The sequence below is a fragment of the Phyllobates terribilis genome, unplaced genomic scaffold (assembly GCF_046119375.1).
Source record: "Phyllobates terribilis strain yellow unplaced genomic scaffold, ASM4611937v1 Scaffold_2__4_contigs__length_985480577, whole genome shotgun sequence".
NCBI classification, from domain to species: Eukaryota; Metazoa; Chordata; class Amphibia; order Anura; family Dendrobatidae; genus Phyllobates; species Phyllobates terribilis.
Genome location: NW_027362762.1, coordinates 425,716,528 through 425,740,720, shown reverse-complemented (window position 1 = coordinate 425,740,720; position 24,193 = coordinate 425,716,528). Strand labels below are relative to the sequence as shown.

The window sequence follows — 24,193 nt, the reverse complement described above, 5'->3', positions numbered from 1 at the left end:
TAAAGTGGGAAAATCCGCTCAGAAAACTCAGCGTACCCACAAGAGAAATTGACATGCTGCGGATTTGAAAAAAGCACCGCAGACCAATTTACAGAGCGTTGAAAAAACCACAGTGGGCATGAGATTTCTATAAAACCCACCCACTTTGCGCAAACTGCAAGACACTGCGTTTTTGAAGCAGTATTAAAACATACAGTGTCAAAAACGCACCACAAGCTCATCGTGGGAACGCAGCCTTGTAGGTTCCACAATTGGATGTGTTTAAAAATTTTTTCCTGTGCTGAGATAATCTTATAAATGTGCCCCTGCTGTGTACTGTGTAATGGCTGTGTCTGACCGTGTACAGAACATGGTCTGATCATACCACAGCTCCTGGGCAGGAGGGGAAGCAAAAGAGCATACAGACATTACAGCACGGGATCACAGCTGATTATTTTTGTGAGATAAAAATCAGCTGCGATCCCCTGCTGTAATGTCTGTATATTCTTTTGCTTCCTCCCCTGCCCAGGAGATGTGGTATGATCAGACCACGTTCCCGTATGATCAGACACAGCCATTACACAGTACACAGCAGGGGCACATTTCTAAGATAAGATTATCTCAGCTCAGGAACATTTTTTTTTTTAACACATCCAGTTGTGGAACTTACTTTTATTGCAAGATCTATTAATTAAAATGTATTTTGTTCGTGGGAAAACACCTTCAACTTTCCTCACTCCCGAGCTGTGAGCCCCTGCATGGCTCCCCACACTGGCAGCATAAGTAACTTTGTGTGTCGTGGCATTTGGAACTAAAAGGAGCTGTGGAGAGGAAGTTAAATGTAGGAAAGGGGTGTGGTATGAGGTCTTCGTTAACTGAGGGGTCTAGGGGTCTGTTATTTTGGGGTATAGTCTGGCATATCAATTAATTTTGGGATTTGGACTGAGATTTTAATTTATTTAGGTTTCTGGGGTGTGAATTTTTTGTGTTAACAGATTGGGAATTGTTGTATAAGTGAGGAGCCAACACTATCTTGGCAGGTGAATTTGTCATAGCACTTAGGGCAGGATGGAGAAGGAAAGAAAAAGGTCTATAATCAGAGAAAATGTCCCCATTGTTCTGTTATGTTGTGCCCATAGTGTAAGTGAAGACTGGATAGTTTTAGAATGTGTTGGGAAAAGAAAAATAATAATCCATATACACATTTCCAGGACAAATAACAAAGTTCAAGGAAAAGATTCTCCAAAATTGCAACTTCACAAAGTATAAAACTATTTACTAAAACAGGTATGTCAGGAGGCTTGTATTCTGTCTCCAACTGTGTCTGTGTGGTAATCTCTTATATAGTCTGCAGGATGAGAATATTAGCTACATTAAAAGGGAACGGGTCAGGGGCAAGACTGAACAAACTAAAATTCTCCTGGGCAAGTGCCGCTATTTTTCCACCCTTCGCTCCCCCCAAGGTTTCAATTCTGGATTTGTCCCTGTTGAGTAAATAGAATTACTCAACATAGACTTTTAAACAAAGAAAAATACATGAAAAACAGCATTTTATACGTTCATTTTCAAAAATTGCCTCTCTGTGATAATCCTCTATGAAGGAAAAGTTACGTAAATCTCGAGCAAATCAACAATGAAGATGATGAAAACCCTTGGAGCGTGAAGTTTCATTATTGAAGACATAGCTCTGTAGTGAATACAAACCTCTTGTTTTTACCTGTTACTGTGTCGGGGGCATCTGTGTTACTGCCTCGCTTTATTAGTCTGGCTGCAAAACTATTCTCGTCAAATGAAGTGCCATTTACAACAGGGACATCATCAAAAGGGTTCACAGACTGATCAGAGGACACGGTGATGTACTGGACAGCAAGCCACAATGCCGTGCTTCCTTCATGATCTTTAAGCTCTAAATCTAGTCTAACGAAAAAAAGACATTATCCTAAGAGGACACGTTAAGTACAATGCAGGACATACTTGTACAATGAGCGGCATCATCAAATTAAAAACTGCTATTCCTATCATTCCTCGTGCATCTCTCTGGCAATGGGAGTTCCAATTCTAAAAATTAATCAGGCAATTCTAGGCTCCTATGGACCACATATGTCATATTATATAAAGTATATCTGCAGCCCAGGATTGATTCTTGGTAAATTCATACCATGGGAAGAGAATAGTTTGTATCCAGTGAGCAAAATGTATTAGTCATCTGATGGACAATGTACTATAGAACCTGAAATCAATATCTGTAAAAACAGCCAAACCAGAAGTCAGTCTCTTCTTACTTACTGTTTGCATTGAAGCAGCTGGTTAAACACATACTCGTTTCTAGAAATAATCGCTGTATGTAGAGGAGTCCTGAAAACAAGAATTAGGAGAAATCTCCACTTAGTAGCGGCTCGTCAATGGGAGGGAAAATATTAAACATCTGCTGTTAATGACACAACGTCCAAATGTAAAGGGTACTTACAGGTGTATTCATCTTTTAGACATTTGGGAACAGTGAAAAATACAGAATTTTGCCTTTTGTTCTTTCATTCAGTAGGGCCAATAAGAGAATACTTACCAGCAAGTAGCTTCCCTTTCTTTATTAATGGAAACCTGTCATTTGATTTATGCTGCCCAAACCACAGGCAGCATCAATCAAAGTCTGGCTGCACAATTGTAGCCAAGTATATTCACTGTGAAACACTCCAGCATTTCAGAGAAAATACAGTGTTAAGATCTGGCCAGGGACCATATCCGGAGACAAGGCTAGTCCGGCTCCACCTTTGGCTGGCATCTACCAGTGTTGCTAGAGGTGATTGACAGGTCTCTCCCATAGTGAGAAACATGTCAATCACCTAAGTCTTTCCCGATCTGTTAACCAACTAGAGCAGTGCGGACAGATCTTCAAACTATATTTTCACTGAAATACCCATTTTGGACATTGTTACTTTTGAGGAACATGTCTTCAAATGACTTCTATTTGATCTGTTTGTCATATACAGGGTTGAACCGTCAGTAAACAGTTACTCTCAGACACGGTTATATTTCACAGTATCCACATTATACATATGCCAAATATCCAAAGTGAAGAGTTTGGGGGTCTTTATAGAAGTGTGGCAAGGAGCTCCATTTTCCATAGAAGGAATGGATATTTTGCTCAGCAGCCCACCTAAGAATATTATGTCTTCTTCCAATATTTTTAGGTGGGCTTTCTTCACAGGTGTTTGCCATGTGCATGTCGTCTGTTTTTTTTCCACTGATAGCACATAGACACGATATTCGATGGGGCTACTGACATGTCAGGTTTTCTTTACTGAATGAGGGTCGGCATAAAAAAATTGAGACATGCCCTACTGTAGTCTTCCATATAGATCTCACCCATTCAAGCAAAAGGATCAGTGAAAAAAAGTCAGCACAATGATGAGGTCGCATAATGGAAATGGATGCATGAATATGGCCTAGCTCAGTTTTTCAACTCTTTAAAACAATTATAAAGAAGATATGTGACAATCCCTGTGAGAAAACCAGATATTAAGCAGCAAAGGTGAAATTAACCCTTACACAGTGCCCATTTAAAGCAACTAAATCAGTCTGTGAAATGCGTGACCAGAAAGATCATTCAGAGCAAACAAATAAAAAAAACAAAAATCAACACTTTACAATACACTTTCCACTTTAATTTCAGCAAAGGGGGCTATACGAAAAAAGGTTTTGTTAATTAGACTGCCCTTGTAATGAGCCCCACAGTAAAGCATAAGCCTACCTTCCTTTGCTGTCCTGCATGTTGGGATTAGCTCCTGCATGCAGAAGTGCCTCAGCAATTTGTGCTATATCGGACATGACTTCCAAAGAGCGGTCCTTCATTGTGCAAGCAGCTACCAGATGTAGTGGAGTCTCGTGTTCCCCAAGTGTAGCAGCATTTACAAGTGCACCATTTTTAATGAGGAAATTGGCAGCAAACTTATCATCTGTTGAAAAATAAATAATACGACATGCAGGATAAAACCTACAGTAGAAATAGAATACCAAACCATACCCTGTACCTAAAACTAATGTCTACTCACCCCTCTGGATTGCTTTGTGCAACAGACTCCAACCTTTCTTGTCTACCATATCAACATCTGCCCTACTGTTAACTAAGGTCGTAGCTATACCCTCTAGCTTCCGAGACAGTGCAAGATCCAGGGCAAGATCTCCATTTTGGTCCAGCTCATTTAACTTATCGGGCAACTGAAAAGAAAATGAAACAATTTTGCTGATCTGAAATCTCATGGCAAAACGTAAAGTAATGCATCTAGGCCAGAGTAATTGTATTGCTGCATACACATTACATGGAAATATACAAGGGATACAGGGCAGGAGAAGGACTTGGGTATTCTGCTTACAAATAAGCTGAGCAGCAGTACTCAATGTCAAGCAGCAGCCGCAAAAGCAAACAAGATTTTAGGGTGTATAAAAAGAGAAATAAAATCCCGTGATCTCAACGTATTTTTACCCCTCTATAAATCTTTTGTAAGGCCACATCACTGGGCATCATGGTCGGAAGACCTCGGTGGACCTATCTAGGCTTGCACAAGATCGATCTTCCTACAGATTTTTCATCCATCAAGTCACCATGGCATGAGATCGAGCCAAAGATCGTTAAAAAAACAAAGGCCACATAGAATATGGCATCAAGCTCTAGGCTGCACATTCTAAAAAGGATATTGGAACCCTAGACTCAGTTCAAAAGCAGACAACTATATTATTATATGGGATGGAAGGTCTCTTGGATAATGAGATGTGAGAAAAATTAGGCTAGTTTTACTTAGAAAAAAAGACGCCTCAGAGGTGGTGTCATTTACAGTATATGTATAAGTACATGTGTGGTCAATACAAAGGACTGGCGCATTACTTATTCCTTCCATAGACCATAAAGAAACACTCCCATTAAAATTTTTATGGGCTGAACCTGTGAAAATGTATATGTAGTGCAGTGTAGGTGCATTAATATACTCACCGACCGCAGTGTTCCTGCGATGCTCCGGTCCTCTTCTCAGTCACGTGGCTGAAGTTCCAAACCTACAGATCACACTGGGCCTCATATGCAAGACGGAAGTGGCTTTTACAATGTAAGTGTATGGAGCATCAAAATGAATCTCCACAAGCTTGCACTGCTATAGTGGCTTCTGGCTCCCATTGAGGTTTATGTGTGAGCCCTAAGTCGCTATTACAGGGCAAGCTTGTGGAGATTCATTCTGACACTCCATAGAGCAAGTTGGAATAGTCGACACATGACCCAAAAGATGTCCGGAGCAGCGCTGTTTTGATGAGTAGATTATTATACCTACACTACATTACATCTAGATTTACACAGGATTAGTCCATAAAAATTTTAACATAAGTGTTTCTAAAAAGGCCAGGGCACCTTCATTACGGGTGGAGGAAAGGCGATTCTGGCAGCTAAATATAAAAGAGTTCTTTACAGTTAAAACAATCAGATGTGAAATTCCCTACCACAGGAGTTACCGTAGTAATGGCCGACACTATATCAGCATTTAAATAAGGGCTAGATGCTTATCTCACAACAAATGGCATTTTGGGTTATAAATAATCTAATGATACATAATGTATAGTTGTGTGAGAAACTATATCTGATCAGTACAACTATTATAACATTGCAATCTAAATTAATAATATGAGGATATTTATGTTATAGAACCTGCATAAAAAAACAGACACAGCAGCCACAAAATCCACCTGCCTCTCTTTTTATGGGAAACTAACAATAAAAGACCAACCGTTCTTAATCTATCGTAAATTCTTTCATGGATTTTGTGTCCAAGTTTTATTTTTGCTGTATTGTTACCATACCTGGGAATCCATTTCTATCAGATACAAAAAAACGACATCTTCTCTTTCCACTTTAATTGCTTTATGTAACGGGAACTGAGTCTTTGATTTAAACATTTTGTACAGCAGCTGGGCACTCATTGAGCTGAAGTCTTCCTTTCTTAGGTCATCCTAAAAGGTACAAGCAAAGTAAATATAAATTATTATGCATCTGCCTACCGCATCATAAACAGTGCTCAGCATAAAAGTGTACACCCCATCAGATTTGTCAGAAAGCCTTTAGTTTCGTTTCAGAATCAGCATTTTCTATGGGATACCATTCTACAAAATACTCCCTAAATGTGGGCCATTGATTGTAAACAAGATCTCCTAATTTTCACACCTAAAAGACCATGTCGCAAAAATGAGTACACCCCAATAAAAGTCTTAGGAGCAAAGATAATGTTCAGACTATAAAATTTTAACAAGAATTTAACCACAAGTAAGTCTAGTTATTCATTAAACATGTGTCCTGTGAACTATTGACTGTAAAAAGGTGTTACTTAAAGAAAACCCTTTCCCAATTCATGCTGTCAGCAATGGCACCACAAGGAAGAGAAATGTCACAAGACATGAGAAAGAAAATAATTTCTTTACACTAGAAAGGTAAAGGCTACAAGAAAATCAGCAAGACTTTACTGATCAGTCAGAATATTGTAGCAAAAGTGATACAAATATGTAATAAAGATGGAACTGCAACCATCTAACAGACATGTCCTGGAAGTCCACAAAAGTTAACACCTAAGAAGGAGCATCTTCTGATGAGAAGAACTGATGAAAATCAACATGCAAGTTCACTGCAGTTAGAAGTAGAAAGTCAAACTGGAGTGTTTCAGGTGGCACTATTAGTTGTATACTGCGGAAGAAAGGCATGGATGGGCGTCACCTATAAAAGGAAGCCTCTCCTAAAGCCCATGCACAAAAAAGCCTGCTTACTATTTGACAGGGCCCATGCTGAAAAATATGAAGATTACTGGGACTCTGTACTCTGGAGTGATGAGACCAAGATAAATGTTGGTGTTGCATAGGTGAAAAATACAAAGAAAAATGCATGGTGCCCAACATGAAACATGGTGGTGACAGTGTTCTTATGTGGGGCTACGCGAGTGCGGCTGGTGTCAGGGAGCTACATTTCATTGTTATCATGAATTCACAGATATACTGCTTTATATTGAAAGATAAGATGCTACCATCACTCTGTGCCCTTGGTAGCAGGGCTGTGGAGTCAGAGTCGGTGTCCATTTTGGTGGAGTCAGAGTTTGTATAAAATGGACCGACTGACTCCTAAAATATATAATAAATTGGGTTCATTAGTACAATGCAGGATGTGCTGTAAATGATTTCATAAGAATTTGGGAAGGTTATGAAAGTCCTATAAAGGTCTGTTCTGTTCCTGATCTAAGGATCTCGGCTTTTGGTGGAGATAAATCTGTGCTGCACTTTATGTACATGAGCAGTAGTGAGGCAGTGCTGTGGAGTTGGAAGTCAGGGAAATTGAGGAGTCGGAGTCAGAGTTGGTGGTTTGGCTTACCGACTCCACAGCCCTGCTTGGTAGACATGCACTTTTCCAACATGACAATGATCCAAAGCACACATCTAAGGTCAGAGTTACATTTCTTAAAAAGAACAGGGTGAAAGTGATTCAGTGGCCAAGTAGGTCTCCAGATCTGAACCCAACCAAATGCCTATGGGGAATTCTGAAAAGACAAGTTTAGCATCGCTCTCCATCCAGCCTCTAAAATAGGTCGATCTTGAAGAATGGAAAAAGAAAGATGTTGCAATTAGTGATAACCGAGCGTGCTCGTTTAACCTTTTAGCCAAGCATGCTCGGGTGCTTACCGAGTATCTTCGGAGTGCTGGTATATTATGTTTGAGTCCCTGCGTCTACATGATTTACAGCTGTAAGACAGCCTCAACAAATGTGAGGATTTCCTAATAAACAGGTATGTGTTGAGGCTGTGTAACAGCCATAAATCATGCAGATGCAGGGACTTGAACATAATATACCAGCACACCGAAGATACTTGGTAAGCACCCAAGCATGCTCGGTTAAAGGGTTAAACGAGCACACTCGGTCATCACTAGTTGCAATATCTCGCCAACTTGTTCATTCCTTGCCTAGAAGACTTGGTGCTGCCCTTAAAAACCATGATGGTCATACTAAATACTAGATGTAGTAGTTTTTAATGTAGGGTGTATTCATTTTTGCATCACATAATGTGAGTAAAACTGAAGATTTTGTAATGATAGCTATATTATTAACCTTACTTTCATGTTATGGGTTTAAAAACTGTTCTATGAAAGTCAGTCTTGTCAAAATATTGGAAATTGCTCGTGTTCAGTGAAATATTGTTTAAGATCTTACTTTTCAAAGGGGGTGTACTCATTTCTGCTGAGCACTGTACATAAAATGCTAAACATTACAAGTTAGTTAGCACAGCCTCAAGTCTGTGTGTAAGGTGTAATATGAAAAACAGTGGCAATGACAGAATATTGTAGATGTATACGTATAAGTGAAGTCGCATTGACCAGAAAAACACAGCACAGCTATTTATTCGGCCTAATTTATTGTCTTCTTACCCAGTGACTAGCAATAATCTCGGCACAATAGTTCAACAGTGTGGTGGCATTGAGTTCCTCTGCTGTCTGGTAGAAGCGGATGCAGTTCCTCACATTTACCAGTGACATGACGCCCTTTTCACACCTGCCATAAAAGCACAAACGGAGCCATCCAGAAAAATTAGATATTTGCTTCACAGAAAGTAGAAAATCCCTAGACCATATGCTGCCCCCATTGTAGATTGCAATATAATCATGCTATATCTGAAAGTAGCATGACAACTACAATGATGCTTGGAGGGAAATGTGAGCGTTGTACCTTTCTCTGAGAAGCTGGAGCTGAAATCTATTTGCAAGTTTCATCAATTCTGTTAAGTAGATATCATCTTCCCGCAAGTCCAGCTCATCAGTGTAGATCCAACGAAGCATTGCCATGGTCACCTCGGGGTTAGAATCTGAGGACAGATCGGACTTTGTGAACAAGGTTTTACCCCGTACACGGCGGCCGCAGAGAGAATCATCAACACGTTCCTAATGCACTACAGACTACTGTGAAGACAAAATAAATGATGTCTGCTTGTGTGGATTCATCTCTACACAATAGGCCATCCTTAACCCTTCAAAGACCAGGGAGTTTTTCCTTTTTGCCCTTTCGTTTTTATCTCCTTTTCTTCCAGGAGCCATAACTTCTTTAGTTTTCCGCCAACATGTTGCCGTATGAGGGCTTCTTTTTTTGTGGGGCGAGCTTTCATTTCGATTCATTTTGCCATACAACATACTGAAAGACGGGGAGGGGAGGGGGTAAATTCCAACTGAGATGAAATGGAGAAAAGAATGCAATTCTGCCATTGTTTTTTGTTTATGTTTTTAATGAATCGTACGGTAAAAATAACCCAGAAAAAGGACTGTCCGCGTCAGTGCAATTACAGAGGTAACAAACTTGCATCAATTTTCCTTTTCCTTTTTAAGTGATGAAAAAATATATATCAGCAGAATTTTGTAAAAAAAAAAATTATATATATCTATATACACAGATACATATACATACATGTACACACTATTTATATATAGTTTTTTTTTACTTTGCGTTGGCATTTTCTGAAACAAGTAACATTTTTATTTTTCTATTAATGGAGCTAAGTCAGGGTTTTTTTTGCGTCGTGAGCTGACATTTTTATTTAATGTTTTGATCGCTTTTTAATGCATATTTTTAAAGGCGTTGAGGTAACTAAAAAAAACTTACAATCCTAGCATTTTCACTTTTTTCCCCTCTTTATGGTGTTTAATGTAGGTGTTAATTCTGTATTTTTACACATCAGACTTTTAAGAAAGAGTTTATACCAAAAATGTTTTTCTTTTCTTTATCTTTAAGGAGGTTTGTCAGATCCAAAATCAATAAGTCTGTTGGATATCAGGATAGGTACCCGTCAGAGAAAGGTCACCTTGCCGTGGTTGATGGGCGAACATGAATCGGCCAATTTATGCGCTAAGAACCTTAATTTTTGTAAGTACATTCTGTTGAGCAACAATGCAGTTTAGATCTCATGCACTCAGTGTTTGCATATATCTTGGACCTGACAGAGTGCTGCTGTGTTCCTTTTTTTGTAAAATATGGTATTGAAAGACAGACATGTATTCACAGTAGGAACATAAAGAACATATTAAGTAAATCTAGTGTTGTAAAGCAGAACTCAGACTTTCCTCACCTGACAGGTTTAGTTCCTTTGTCGAAGCCAAACTGGCCAAGCTCCAGGCCTCACTTCTTGCAGCCAACACAAACTTGTGAGCATTGATGTCTTGATCTCCAACTTTTATCATTAGGTCACTAAGGCACATAAGGAAACAAATACATGAAACCTGTGTGTCTTATAATAATCTTTGCACTGCTATAAGTTGTAAGAATTGCATGGTATTTTCAGTACCTAAAGGGGTTTTCCTCCCCCTACTAAGTGATGGTATCCTGCATGGATGGGTATCTCTATCAGGTGCTACTATGGGCTCCACAAGACCCCTAAAGAAGTCCTGTGATATCCAACATGACGGAGCAGCAGATCTTTTCACCTTTGTTAGTTGCGTGGTGGAGCCTGCATGGAAAAGGCTTGATTTTCCAGCACACAACAATGATGCTCCATGTGGGGAAATTATTAATAAATTAGCAGCTTTGTGTTATCATTTAGAGGAGTTTCACATTGTATAATTAGAGCTGGTCATATCGGACTGCGTAGCGACATGTCCCTTTGATGAGGGGGGAATGGCAACACCCAGATGTCAGTTTATACATAAACTTTTTGGAGAAATAAGCAGAGGAACGCTACAATGGACAGTTATAGAAAAAAAAAAGCTTGATCCAGAACTTTATTGCAGGGGGAATACAAGTATTTACTAAGGGTCACATAAGATGAGCTGTCAGATCCTTTTGTATGCAGTCAGGTGAAGTTTACTACTTTTCTTTTAGGTACTTCATTTTATAAAGCTCTTCTTTGTATCAAAATCCCAGACTCATAAGGCGGTGACAAAATTCTGCAGGCATGAGAGAGGTCATACTGGGACTCATGAACATTTACAATGAAAAAATACAAGACTTCATACAATGAATGAATGGAGTCAGTGGCAGGAATGTTGCAAAGCAGGAAACCTAACCGGTGCAAAAATCATGGAGAATGCAGAAATTGCCTCCACTGCAGGGAAATCAGCTTTCTACCAGTATCCTGTGATAAAAGCTTCTTTCCCGGAAATGCACACAGGAACTAGCTTAGCAATAAATCGGTAGTTATACTGCTTAGCAGTGTAGCAAGCTCTGCAAAACATGCTTTCCATCATTTTCCCAATGAAAGAACTCACATTGCAGTTTTTACTGTTTATGATACATCTAGATACTACATTAAAGGTGTTATACAACGCCTCTACCTTCTGCATCAGGACGGGAGAGCACTACTGAGGGGCATACTTTGGCCATTTCCCCAGTCTCATGCACAGCCCGGCAAGTATCAAGCACCTCTTCGATTAAATAGACTACGATACAAGCACACCATCTGACAGACCACGGCACACGTCAGTACCTGATGCAGAAATGAGACTCTGGATAACCATTTTATCATTGTGCAAGACTATAAAGGTTCATACCACATTATGCCTAGTTCAATTATGGTACATGTTTACAGTCATCACATGGCTTTAAAATTTTTGTCTGCTTTTGGGGACAACATTTTTTTTTCAAAGTACATGTATTTGGCAAAAAAATCATTTTTTTTGTAATTGGGGTTCATTAACCCAATTACAAAAATGATTTTTAGCCAAATACATGTACTTTCAAAAAAAAGATTTTGAACACTTTATCTTATATGGCCTCTTTCTTTCACTGTCTATTGTTTGGTGCAGAATGGATTAACCGAGAATCCTTCAGTGAGCTTGTTCTGATGGTCCAATAGTAGGGTTTCTAACTCTTTAATCTGTCTTTATTTTAGCTCCTCTAAGCTGATTTGTGACCACAGACCACATAAAAATTGAATGCGGAGGGAAACTAGGAGTCTCTGTGTGTACATTGAGATAGTGCTGTCTATTACCTACAGTGGGGCAGCTCCCAAATAGTCTTGTCTCTGCCTATAGTGCCCAACCAGTTCGGCATTTAAAGTAACACATATCTGGCTGCAATCGTGCAGCCAGGCTCTAATTCATGCTGCCTTTGGTTTGGGCATTTCATGACAATTCACAAATATCTTGTCTACACAATATTAACTTTAATTTACATACATAAAGATATCATGGCTATTCTAGTCTTCATTTAATCTGGCTTTATGCCAGTCTTAAGTGCCAGGCCTTGGAAGCACCATCAATGGGCAACACCATACTAGGGTAGAACTAAACGTAATGGGGCACACAATTATACAGTTAAAAAAAACTGTCCAAAACTTACTGGAAGTACACTAAATACTAAAAGATCAACCAGCAGTGTATGAGAACTATACATCACTGCACAGAAATATTCCAATTTAAATAGAAAACTGACTTTTACGCAAATGTTGAAAAATAAATGAAATGTTGCTACTATAAATATGGAGGGTCCGATACATCAAGAACGGCGTGTTGTCCACTCTGATCTTGATGAGGAGATGGGCTGGAGTCAGACGCTCATCATGAATTTGACCATCGGTGGACGCCACACCACTGTCCCATCCCAGCTTCACCCACTTTGTTGGAGCTGGGCAAAAATGGTGTGAAAACGGATAAAGTCACAATTTTAGTGCAGCCACCAGTTGTGCCAAAATTATGCAACATTTCAAAGCTTTTTACACCTGAATAGTGATGTAAAAGCTTTGATGAATCAGGACCATAGTGGGTGTTCTTCTGTCATTTTCATCTGCAGTGAGGGTTCTATTGAATGTGACCTTAGGAAGTCACTATGTGTATTATATATGTGTATTATATATATATATATATATATTTTTTTTTTTCTATAGTGTGGTCATAGCGGCAGTGCCTGGGATAGCTCTTAGTGACCTCTAATTTAACAAAACCACAACTACTACCAAGACATCTAGAAATGGAAAGAAATATGAGGCCTTGTAAATGAAGGCATGAGATGGCTATCTTAAAAACCTTGAGGGACGGTTACTAAATGTGGAAAAGATGGCCTCGTTACTTCACCCACAATCCATTACAACTGCACTTTCTGACTCTTGACTTTCACAAAGATCTGACAATAGCAAGGCCCTGGGAAGAACAACAGTATCCCTTTGTTTAATCATTAGTAGGGGGGATGGGAATCAGTACCAGAACCAATCACAACTCCTGATGTATCCATCATGTCAGAAGCTCTATGAAATGACACTGACCTTTTGTCCTGCTGTATCTACATAAAGCAAAAAAGGGTTAGTGACAAGTTTTAACATATTCAAAGGATAGGGGAGAACTTTCTGATTGTTGGGAGTCAGACAGATGGAACCAGTGATCCCAAGAATGGGGCTCTACAGATCCCCATCTGAATGGAGGGAAGATTGACCATGCACACTTCCGTTTTATTAATTCGATAAAAGACTGCCGGAGACAGTGCGCTCTGCACTAGATTATCTCCAGCATGAATGGAGAGAACGAATGAAAAAACGTTACGTGCGCTCAAGCTTTGCTCCATTCAGACACACTGCAGAATAGTTCCATTTTTGGGATCACTGGGGGTTTCAACGAACAGACTGCCACAGTTAGTAAGCCATCTTTCAACTTGGTACAACCCCTTCATTTAAAATGTGAGTTATCCCATTTGGGGAAGCCCTGAAGGTTGTTCCTGTGTACAGCTTTGTTTACATCTGGATCCCTATTGACTTATAATGGAATTCAACAAATCCTGACAAAGTGTCTTTGGAAAAAAATTCTGCATGGAGTATTTTTCATGTAAACAAATGATAGAATCTATGACAGAGGCTCCAATGCAGATGTGAACAGCTTAAAGGGGTATTCTGGGGAGATAACATTTTTTGTACTGTTCCCACACACTATAAAGATGAGATGCCCAGTGCGCTTTAATTATTTTTAAAACCCTTGCAATTCCGTGTGACAGGATCTCCACCTCACTGCTCCCTCCTCCTCCTGTCCGCGACATTACGTCACACACCAGTGTGCAGCTCCCCCCATGAGGAACACCCAGCTTTCTGATAATAGCAGGGGATGTGGCCTGCTCCGGGCTGTTCCTAGCTGCCCGTTCCATGATATCTGTCTCTATTCAGTCCGATAATGACCCCTGGATAAAAATTTCCGTAGCAAAACGCGCCTCGGGTGTGGTGGGTCCCTGGTTCCCTGCACGGCTGGTAACGTTACCTCTACGTCTAACTATTGTGTCCTGCTATCTATGGTCTCTTGATGTTCATTTTTGTCCAACACAATGATTGCACTTATCACTTTTTGGGTTCATAGTTACGCCCTACATTTCTATGGGGTACAATTATGAAAAGGTGTTTTTCATTACAGTGATAAGACCCTTTATCTCATGGGCTTAATATTTTATAAACCCATTACCACAAAATAGTGATACTATATACCATTTATATGATGTATACAATTGACATTAGGTGTGTAATATTGTTTTGACATGTAAGTGGATTTACTTTTAGGGTCTACTGAGTAGGACTAAGATTCATACTGGGTCACAGGGTATATTACTTACACCTTATATGTAACTTTATGCACTTTATTTTTGGTTTGGACTTTAGAGGTAGCAGTGCTGCACATTAAACTTTTATCCAGGTATACACACCATTTGGTTTCCTGTACTTGTACCCGCTCTTTGTGTATATTTGTATTTACATATATGAGTACATATTGTATTCTTTAATATATTTTAAATATGTTTATAATAAAGATATACTTTAAGCCCTTTCAAGAAAAAGCCTCATCTCTTTAGTGTTGATTGGTTGCAGTGGTCATATGCTATAAATGTCGGTATAGATGAAAATAAATTATAGCTAAGGGGATAAATGTATTGCCGTCTAAGAACTGCATTGTGATTAAAGTTTTTTATGTCTGAAGTAAGACTAGCACCTTAATCAGCGCCTGTGCTGCATTCCATAAAGGGGTATATAACCCCGACTCCCCCTGTATACCACCCAAAAACATTTTGAAGCTCTCCAATAGGCGTCCTTGCTAATGCATCTATCCCTCTTCCCGGCTTCTGATCGCCATCCTAATTCTCTGATTGACCTGGATGACACCTCCTGCATCATCCACAGATAGGCGAAATCTAGCGCCTGTGCAGAGACATCACCGGCTCGCGCCTAAGCACTGTGCTCTGCCCTACTGTGGGCAGAGCCCAAAACATAAGGGCACATGTGCAATTCTGTTTTAGGCTCTGCCTGCAGTAGGGCAGAGCAAAGTGAGCAGCGCGAGCCAGCGATGTCTCTGTGCAGGTGCATGCGCCCTTATGTTTTAGGCTCTGCCCACAATATGGCAGAGCAAAGTGCGCAAGCGCCCCAGCAAGGACATCTATTGGACCAGACCGGCAGGATTTACCTAGTTCTCTGGAGAATTTCAAAAGGTTTTTCGGGGGTATACAGGGGGAGTCAGCGAGTTATATACCCCTTTATGGAATGCAGCACAGGCACTGATTAAAGTGCTAGTCTTAGTTCAGACATAAAAAAATAGTAACAGGGTCCCTTTAAGGACATAAAAGCGTGAAAACACTCTGCAATAAAGTAAGAAATATTCCGTCATGTTACCTGTACTGCTCCTGTCGGTACAACTGTGCGACGATAGCCAGGAGACGACTGATGAAGGAGTCGTCGGAAGCCTCTTTGTTTGTCTGGGCTGCTAGAAGGGTGCATTTCTTCTCTGTTTCTGCCAGTTTCTGCTGCAATTTCACATATTCCTGGCGTAGAAGAGCCAAGTGCTTCTGTAATTTGCCCACTTCCTCTTTAACAGAAAAATAAAAAAATTAGTTTGCACATTTTACTGTTTATAAAGCTTTGGTCTACAGGGCAAATAATAACAAGTAAAGAGAAATTCCAGTAAAGGGAACCCGTCAACAGATTCATGCTGCCCAGGTTGTCACCCTTTAGAATTACATATTATATACTTATGGACTGTCTTCAGTTAATGAAAAACATTTTAGAATCTGGCACCTGTCAAGTCTTGTCAACAGTTAAAGGGAACTTGTCACTAAATTCACGCTGTCCGAACCACATGCAGCATGAATGAGAGCCTGGCTGCACATCTGCAGCCTGGAATGTCTTCTATGAAACGCTGTGGTGTTTCAGAGAAACAGTTTGAAAAGCCAGTGGAAAACTATAAGGAGACAACCTGACTAGTCGGGTATAAAGCCGGTTGGCTTCTCCCGTCCCAACTGCAGTTGATTGACAGGTCTCTCCCATGTGCATACATAGAGAGATACCTGTCAATCAACTGGAATTGGGTGGAGAGAAGCTTTCTCTGACATGCTGCAGGTTCTCTGACAATTTCCCTTTAAGAAGACCGTGTATAATATATAGACATCCTAGAATACCTAGAAAACTTGAAATAAAAAGCTCACATTATCTATGCACCTATCACTTTGTATTATAAATGGCCATCTGTACTGCGTACTTAAAAGGATGAATGGTTCAGGCCATACACTCGCATTACACATCATTTATAATAATGCTGAGGACAAATTTGCCAGAAAATACAATGAGCCCCTGGGGACGCAGTAAAAGGAATCCAACAGCATCATTCAGAAATGTGAAGCTACATAATCATCATTCATCACAATTACTGCTAAATTATCAAGTATAGCGGAAAGTGCAGAGAAGCCAAAGGCTGAAACAACACTGGGGCTGGACATGTTTCACTCGCTCCACCTGATGACAGATTCTCATCCTTAAGAAATAGCTCAAACTCCTAAGGAGAGACTGTCGCTTCCTCGGAAAGATCATCACTTTCATTATTGTATCATGCCAGTAACTGGTCTTACACTTTAAGACAAAGGAAGTGAACAATTAGAGCGTTATAGCGCTGTGCTCGTTTAATGAGATGATGTGCCATCCTATCCCCTGTGCAGAAGTGATCAGAGAAGCAGATGACTCATGCACCGCGAGACGCCCGTCAGCATATAGACATTTTCTAGTGACCCTTTAGGGTATGTGCATACACAACCTAAAGGCCCATTTGGGCAAGACCCTAACTGGGAAAGCGCGTTCTTCCGAATGCTGGTTTCATGATTTTATGCATGTCTAAGTGCGACAGAAATCACCCGACGAACGAGCGTATGAAACCATATATTTTTGTCAAGAAAAATAAAAGTGTTTTTTTCATTCAGTGCATCCATTTTTTTACTTTTACATTTTATCCATGTGCATTTTAGATATCCAGTCTTTACATTCACAATTAAAAAAAATAACAAAAGCTCCAATTCAGTTTCTATGCAATGTTTGCAATTGATCCATTAAAACCAGATGCCACATGGAAGCACCCTTTGAGTTCTAGAACAGAGTCTCCTACAAAAAAAAGACTACCATGCTGCTTCTTTTTTTAATTTATTTTTTCATCAAACAAAACTCAGTCCATGCAGAAAATGCTCATCTGAACGTACCCATTCACTCACATTGGTCCGTGTGCTATCCACACAGACCGAAAATACGCTCCACATGATCCGGCCTAAAAGTTACACGGCACCAAAACTCACAATGTAATCCACGTGTTACGCAGATTTCACTACGTGGTAAAAACCTGCAGCATTAAGGCAATAGATAGAGCATGCTTCAGGTTTGGAAATCCTCGGCTGATTTTTGACACTAGCCGTGAATGGGGTACGCTCCAGCACCAGCCGTGAAGTAATCTCATCCACATACCATGAAATTGTCCTGCGGTGCAGATTTCAGAGTGTTAATTTATCTTGTCGATTTTGACTGCGTTTCATCCCGTTTGATGCCATTTTAATGGTCATTTTCTCTGCGAATCCACAAGAAAATACAAATTACAAAACGCACCACAGATTTGTGGTGCATTTATTTTTTAACCTTGTGTTCGTACCTTTAAAAGGGGTTCTCTCAACTTCTTAAATGGGAGAAATTGCAAAGTGCTTGCAATGTTATTATTAATTTATATAGTGCAAAGCAACTTTGCAATTGACCCCTTATTGAAAATCCTATATGTTCTCAATAAAAGGGCGATTTTACATTATAATAATAATTTTTATTTATATAGATCCAACATATTCCGCAGCACTTTACAATTAAGCGGGGAGACATGTACAGACAATAAACTTAATACAAGGTAAGACAGTTTAAACAGTTACATTAGGAGTGAGGTCGCTGCTCGCAAGCTTACAATCTACAAGGAAAAGGGGGGACACAATAGGTGAAACGTGCTTGTTATTTCAGGTATGATCCGGTCATCAGCCTGTATGTTCAAGTGCAATACTCAATTACCGAGTGCAGTTATCGTGTGCATGGAGGGTGTAGAGACAGATGAACAGTAGGGAGCAGATTCTGAATAGTATTTAGAAGGGAACAGGGGAAAGTTAGTTTACTGGGTATTTGAGGTGGTAGGCTTGTTTAAAGAGATGGGTTTTTAAAGCTCGCTTGAAGACATCGGGGCTAGGCATCAATCAGATCGTCTGGGGTAGAGCATTCCAGAGAACTGGCGCAGCACGAGAGAAGTCTTGGAGATGGAGGTGCGAGGTTCGGATTATGGGGGATGTTAGTCTTAGGTCATTTGTGGAACGGAGGGCACGTGTAGGACGATAGACAAGAGATGAGAGAGGAGATATAAAGGTGGTGCAGAACTGTGGAGAGCTTTGTGGGTGAGAGCAATGAGTTTATATTGGACCCTGTAGCGAATGGGTAACCAGTGTAATGACTGGCACAAGGTGGAGGCATCGGTGAAGAGGCTGGACAGATATACGACCCTGGCTGCCGCATTCAGGACGGATTGGAGAGGGGAAATTTTGGTAAGAGGGAGACCGATCAGAAGAGAGTTGCAGTAGTCCAGACGAGAGTGAATAAGAGCGACAGTAAGAGTTTTAGCAGTTTCAAAAGTGAGAAAAGATCTGATTCTGGAGATGTTTTTAAGATGCAGGTGACAAGAGCGAGTGAGTGATCGGATAAAGGGAGTAAAGGAAAGGTTAGTGTCGAATATGACCCCAAGGCAGCGGGCGTGCTGCTTGGGAGTTATGGTTGAACCCTCCAAGGTAATTTAAATGTTAGGTAGAGTTAGGTTAGTAGAGGGGGGAAACACAAGAAGTTCAGTTTTGGAGAGATTCAGTTTAGGGTATGTGCACACGATGCAGAAATGCTCAGGATTTTTTCCTGAGCGTTTCTGCATCTCTCTGGCAGGAAAAAACGCATGCAGATTGTACATGCGGTTTCCTGCCAGGGACATGCGGAAATGAAGCGGTCTTCACTTTCATTTCCGCATGCGGGTTGACAAGCGCTTCCCAAGCGATTTTAGCATCACTTGGAAAGTGCTTGTCAACTTTACACTATATAAATCCATGCAACCGGCATGGATTTATATAGTGTGTGAATGTCAAAAAATAAAAAATAAATCTATACTTTACCCTCTGATGGCCCCCGGTGTCCTGCTTCATCGGTCCCGGCTGCCGGCAGTGAAGACTTTAGGACCTTCCGACGTCAGCGTCACGTGACCCGTCACATGACTCTGACGTCAGCGAAGGTCCTTCATTCAACCGCGAAGTGCCCGGGAAGCCAGCATGACGCAGCGCGGGCCGTCAGAAGGTGAGAATATATATATTTTTTATTTTATTCTTTTTTTTTTAATGGTACCTGGGTCTGGATGAGAGTCCTCTCATCCACACCCGGGTACCATCCGCACATTAGACCGCATGAAAAGCGCATCAACATATACAGTGATGCGGATTCCATGCGGTCTAATGCAAGTCAATGGCGGCAAAAGAGCAGCGTTTCCGCAAAATTAATTGACATGCTGCGGATTTTTGACCGCAGCGTTTACGCTGCGGAAAAATCCGCATCATGGGCACAGCACATGCGGATTTCCATTGGGGAACATTGCTGCCCTTCTACCATGCATTTTTCATGCGTTTCCGCGGCGTTTACGCAACTGCAAAAACGCCGCGGAAACGCATGAAAAACGCATCGTGTGAACTCAGCCTTAAGGTAGAGGGAGGACATGATGTTAGAGACAGCAGACAAACAATCCTTGGCATTTTGTATTAGGGTAGGGGTGATGTCAGGGGAAGAAGTGTATAATTGGGTGTCGTCAGCATAGAGATGATACTGGAACCCAAATCTGCTGATTGTTTGTCCAATAGGGGCAGTGTATAGAGAGAAGAGAAGGGGGCCTACAACTAAGCCCTGCAGAACCCAGATAGTAATGGGATGAGGAGGGGAAGAGGAGCCGGCAAAAGATGCAGTGAAGGAGCGGTCAGAGAGGTAGGAGGAGAACCAGGAGAGAACGGTTTCCTTGAGGCCTATAGAGCGGAGCATAGTGAGGAGGAGCTGGTGATCCACAGTGTCAAATGCTGCAGAGAGATCCAGGAGAATCAGCAGGGAGCAGTTACCTTTGGATTTGGCTGTTAGTAGATCATTAGAGACTTTAGTGAGGGCAGTTTCAGTGGAGTGTAAAGAGCGGAAACCAGATTGTAAAGGGTCGAGAAGAGAGTTATCTGAGAGATAGCGGATTAGACGGGAGTGGACCAAGCGTTCCAGGAGTTTAGAGATGAAAGGAAGATTAGAGACAGGTCTGTAGTTAGCAGTGCAGTTCTGGTCCAGGGATGGCTTTTTAAGTAAAGGGGTTATGATGGCATGTTTAAATGAGGAGGGAAAGATACCTGAAGAAAGAGAGAGGTTAAATATTTTAGTCAGGTGAGTGGTGACCACCGGTGAGAGGGACTGCAGGAGATGTGAAGGAATGGGGTCACTGTTGCAGGTTGTAGGCCGTGAAGAAGCGATGAGCTGGGTAACAACTTCTTCTGTAACAGGCTCAAAGCTGGCAAGTGAGCTTGAAGTACGGCAGGGAAGGGGATCCAGGCACTGAGGAGATTGGGCTGAGATGTCCTGATGGATGTGGTTGATTTTTTCAAAGAAATTAGTGGCCAGATCCTCCCTGCTGAGGTTGGTGGTGGGGGCCTGTGCTTTAGGTTTCAGGAGGGAGTTTAAGGTTTCGAAAAGTCGTTTTGGATTGTTGGACAGTGAAGTGATGAGAGTGGTGAAGTAGGATTGTTTGGCCAGATGAAGGGCAGAGTTATAGGTTTTGAGCATAAATTTATAGTGGGTGAAATCCTCTGCTAAAAGAGATTTTCTCCACTCCACTGCTCAGCACACCTTGAGCAACGTTGAAGAAAACATGTTTGCATCGTGTGCCAGGGCTGCCGTTGTCTGTGTCGGGTCTTTCTGCATATAAAAGGTGCTGCTCCATCTAGGGCACTCTTCAGTGTATTATTGTAGTGTGACAATGCTAAGTCTGGACAGGAGAAGGAGGAGATGGGGGCTAAAGATGTGTGGAGATTGTCCATAAGCTGCTGGGTATTAATGGTACGTGTATTCCTATACATTCTATAGTTTACAATTTATTGCCTAGGTTACCGGCCACCTCTGCAATCTATCAGCTGTGGCCAATCTCCTTACAAGCTTTTTTTCTATTATTCACTTTGGCCAGCTTCAGTTTCTCTGCACCGCTGCGATGCTGCCGAGGCAAAGGCGTCTCTGCTTGCACCATCACACAGTTTGGACCAGCAGCACGATGATGCCACACGTTGTGACATTTATTGTGTAAGAGGGCGTCCTGGCTTTCCTCTGAAAATCAGATGTAGAGAAAAAGAGAAGGATGGGGCCGTTCAATTTCAACATGACCGATTCTTAATTTTCATATAAGATTAGTCACAGTATTTGACAGCAGATTCATTCCCTGTCCACATTTAGAACATGCATGTTCAGCTGAGCCGCATATGTATGGGATGGTTGGGAGGAAGAGCTGCCAGCCAGAGGAGCATTCGGACAACTATAAAAGGTGTATGGGTACCTGTACAGTTCCACCAAAATCTTATGAAAGTGATATCAACATTAGCCTGATGGATCAAAAAAACAAAGCTCTAAGCTAAAGACCCAGATTCAAAATTCATAATTTGTTTAGCCACTTTTTTTGTCTTGTATTCGTTGACATTTCTGCGCCAAGTTCTTAAAAATGGCGGACGCGGTTCATGAATGTTGCACAAAAACGCTTTTTACTTTTCATTTTAGAGCACAATCGCATATGGTGCTAAAATGTCACAAAATTGACACAAAAAATTCAAACATACATAAAATCTCTCCAGATGGAGACTAGAATACATTCGTGTAAAAATGCTGCTTTTTTTTTTTTTTTTTTTAAAGTTGAGATTGATAAATCTGCCAAAAAACATCTGGAAACCACAAACCCCGTCCATACTGCATGCCTCTTCATGAATCTGGAGCGTCTAATGGTGGTGGTGTGCGCCTCCGTCTGCTACGCCAGCAATCTCACTCCTGTCAGGAACAGTGGGATTTCTAGAGTAGGGAACACCACAGCTCGCCATCAATTAGGCGAGCTGTGGCGTCATACTCCTGTTGAAGCACCGACTTGCCCCCGTTTTTTCAGAGTTAGGAGAAACTGGGGTGAAAACGCCAAGAGTCGCAAGTCCGAGTTGTGCCTAAATTTTGTGACTTTTCAGAGCTTTTACACCAGAATTTTGATATGACAGCTTTGATGAATTGGCCCTAAGAGTTAACAGATACCATTAAACGGTTATGTGCACACAACCTCTTTTTAAATTCAGTTAACCCATAGAGTATTTCAAGAAAAAGACGCTTCAAGGAACTCCTAATAGTTTTGGCCACCGTTTTTTTTTTTTTGAGGGTTTTCACGTGATTTTTGTGACACCTCATTTACTGTATTTTTTTTCTTCACTTCAGTAAATACCGGTAATTAAGAAACCACTAGTATTTTTTTCAGCAAAAATGATGGCAAAGCGCTCCAAAAGACAATAGGGCAACTTCTAGGTGTCTTTCGAGCTTTGCCATTGACTTGTATTGTAATGTACAGAGCGGAAAATGCCAGAATGAACGTCACCATTTTTTAACCTATTAACATCTGAAAAGACAATGTGTGTACATAGACTAAGGCTTTATATTTACAGAGGATACTAAATGTATATGACTGTGAATGCAAAGAATTTATGGTCTCATTGCTGAAATATTTAGGAAAAACAGCTAACAAATGGATAATCAAGAAACATGTTAAAGTCCAAAGTTCTGTGCATTCAGCTGTGAGACCTCGTGATCACCATCACAGCAATCTGCTGACACCATGTATTAATAATGCCATCAGTACTACGCTTTACTATTGGAGTAAAATGGGGACAAAACATTGATTTCAACATGCCAATTACAAGCAGGGAAACCAGGGAGAAGCCTGTAAAAGAGGGATCGAAAACGTAAACTAAAAAAGAGGATGCAATGAAGGTAAAACTCTAAGTCTTCCTTAGGCATGTAGACACATCATCCATGACCAACCCTGGAGGCCCTTACACATGTATCCTAATACTGTATCATCACACGTGGGAGAGCAAAGTAATCCCCTTATTTCCCCTCTATTGCTTCGTTTCTCAAAGATTTCACTGCTGCAAAAGTTCTTTCTTTCCAAGACACAACTCCGTGTTATCCCTCTGTGACATCACTGATACGGCGGAGTGCCCTGCTCACTATTAAAAATAAGGCGGTGGCACCGCTTGTCTACAGTACTGATAAGCAGCTGCTCACCAACGGTAGTAACTGAATGAAAGCCTCTCAGTCCCGGAGAATGGCACCCAAGGTTCAGAGCTAAACTGATAGGGGCCAATTCATCAAGCAGTTTATACCAGTAAAAAAATGTCTGAAATTATGGAAAAATAAAAAAAATCTGCAAAATTTTTGCACAACTCTTTCCTTTTGTGTCAGTCCTGGACAGTGGCCAGAGCTGTGGCTGAGTGGGCACTACAAAAGTGGCATAAACTGCAACAGAAGTGTCCTCGATGTATGCGATTTGTGGTCACATGCCAACGAACCTCATCGGGCTCCTCCCAGTTGACTTCTACTGAGCAAAGCCAAACTCGTCTTGTTTGTACGTGATTGCAAGTTTGCAAATCGTGGTCATGTGACTGCCAGCTAGCACAGGCAATACCGAGGAACCATGACCGATTAGGCAGTTTGCAGGTATAAAGAGAGAAAGCAGACTTTTGTCCCAAGCCTGGACAACCCCTTTAATGCATTTGGTGCACGTTATTCCAGCTCTGTAACCTGCTATCAGTAAGTCCTATCTTTCAGAATGATATGACCATATAGCTAAGAAATGCACAGACCTAAATAGG

The 24,193-nt window shown here is 41.0% G+C and overlaps 1 protein-coding gene across 2 annotated transcripts in view; it reads right to left on the bottom strand.

Annotated features, from left to right (window-relative positions):
- ANKFY1 (ankyrin repeat and FYVE domain containing 1) overlaps positions 1–24,193 on the bottom strand; it is a 40,802-nt gene that overhangs the window by 14,067 nt on the left and 2,542 nt on the right. The window contains exons 2-11 of one of the 2 annotated variants that reach the window (XM_073665192.1): positions 17,703–17,802; positions 15,597–15,789; positions 10,101–10,219; positions 8,714–8,849; positions 8,416–8,539; positions 5,818–5,967; positions 4,029–4,194; positions 3,728–3,932; positions 2,266–2,334; positions 1,697–1,896 (exon numbers count right to left, since the gene is read on the bottom strand). In XM_073665192.1, the coding sequence (XP_073521293.1) occupies positions 1,697–1,896; positions 2,266–2,334; positions 3,728–3,932; positions 4,029–4,194; positions 5,818–5,967; positions 8,416–8,539; positions 8,714–8,849; positions 10,101–10,212 (1,162 nt within the window). In that variant the 5' untranslated portion in view covers positions 10,213–10,219; positions 15,597–15,789; positions 17,703–17,802. The remainder of the gene's footprint in view (positions 1–1,696; positions 1,897–2,265; positions 2,335–3,727; positions 3,933–4,028; positions 4,195–5,817; positions 5,968–8,415; positions 8,540–8,713; positions 8,850–10,100; positions 10,220–15,596; positions 15,790–17,702; positions 17,803–24,193) is intronic. The other variant, XM_073665191.1, reaches the window with a different exon arrangement.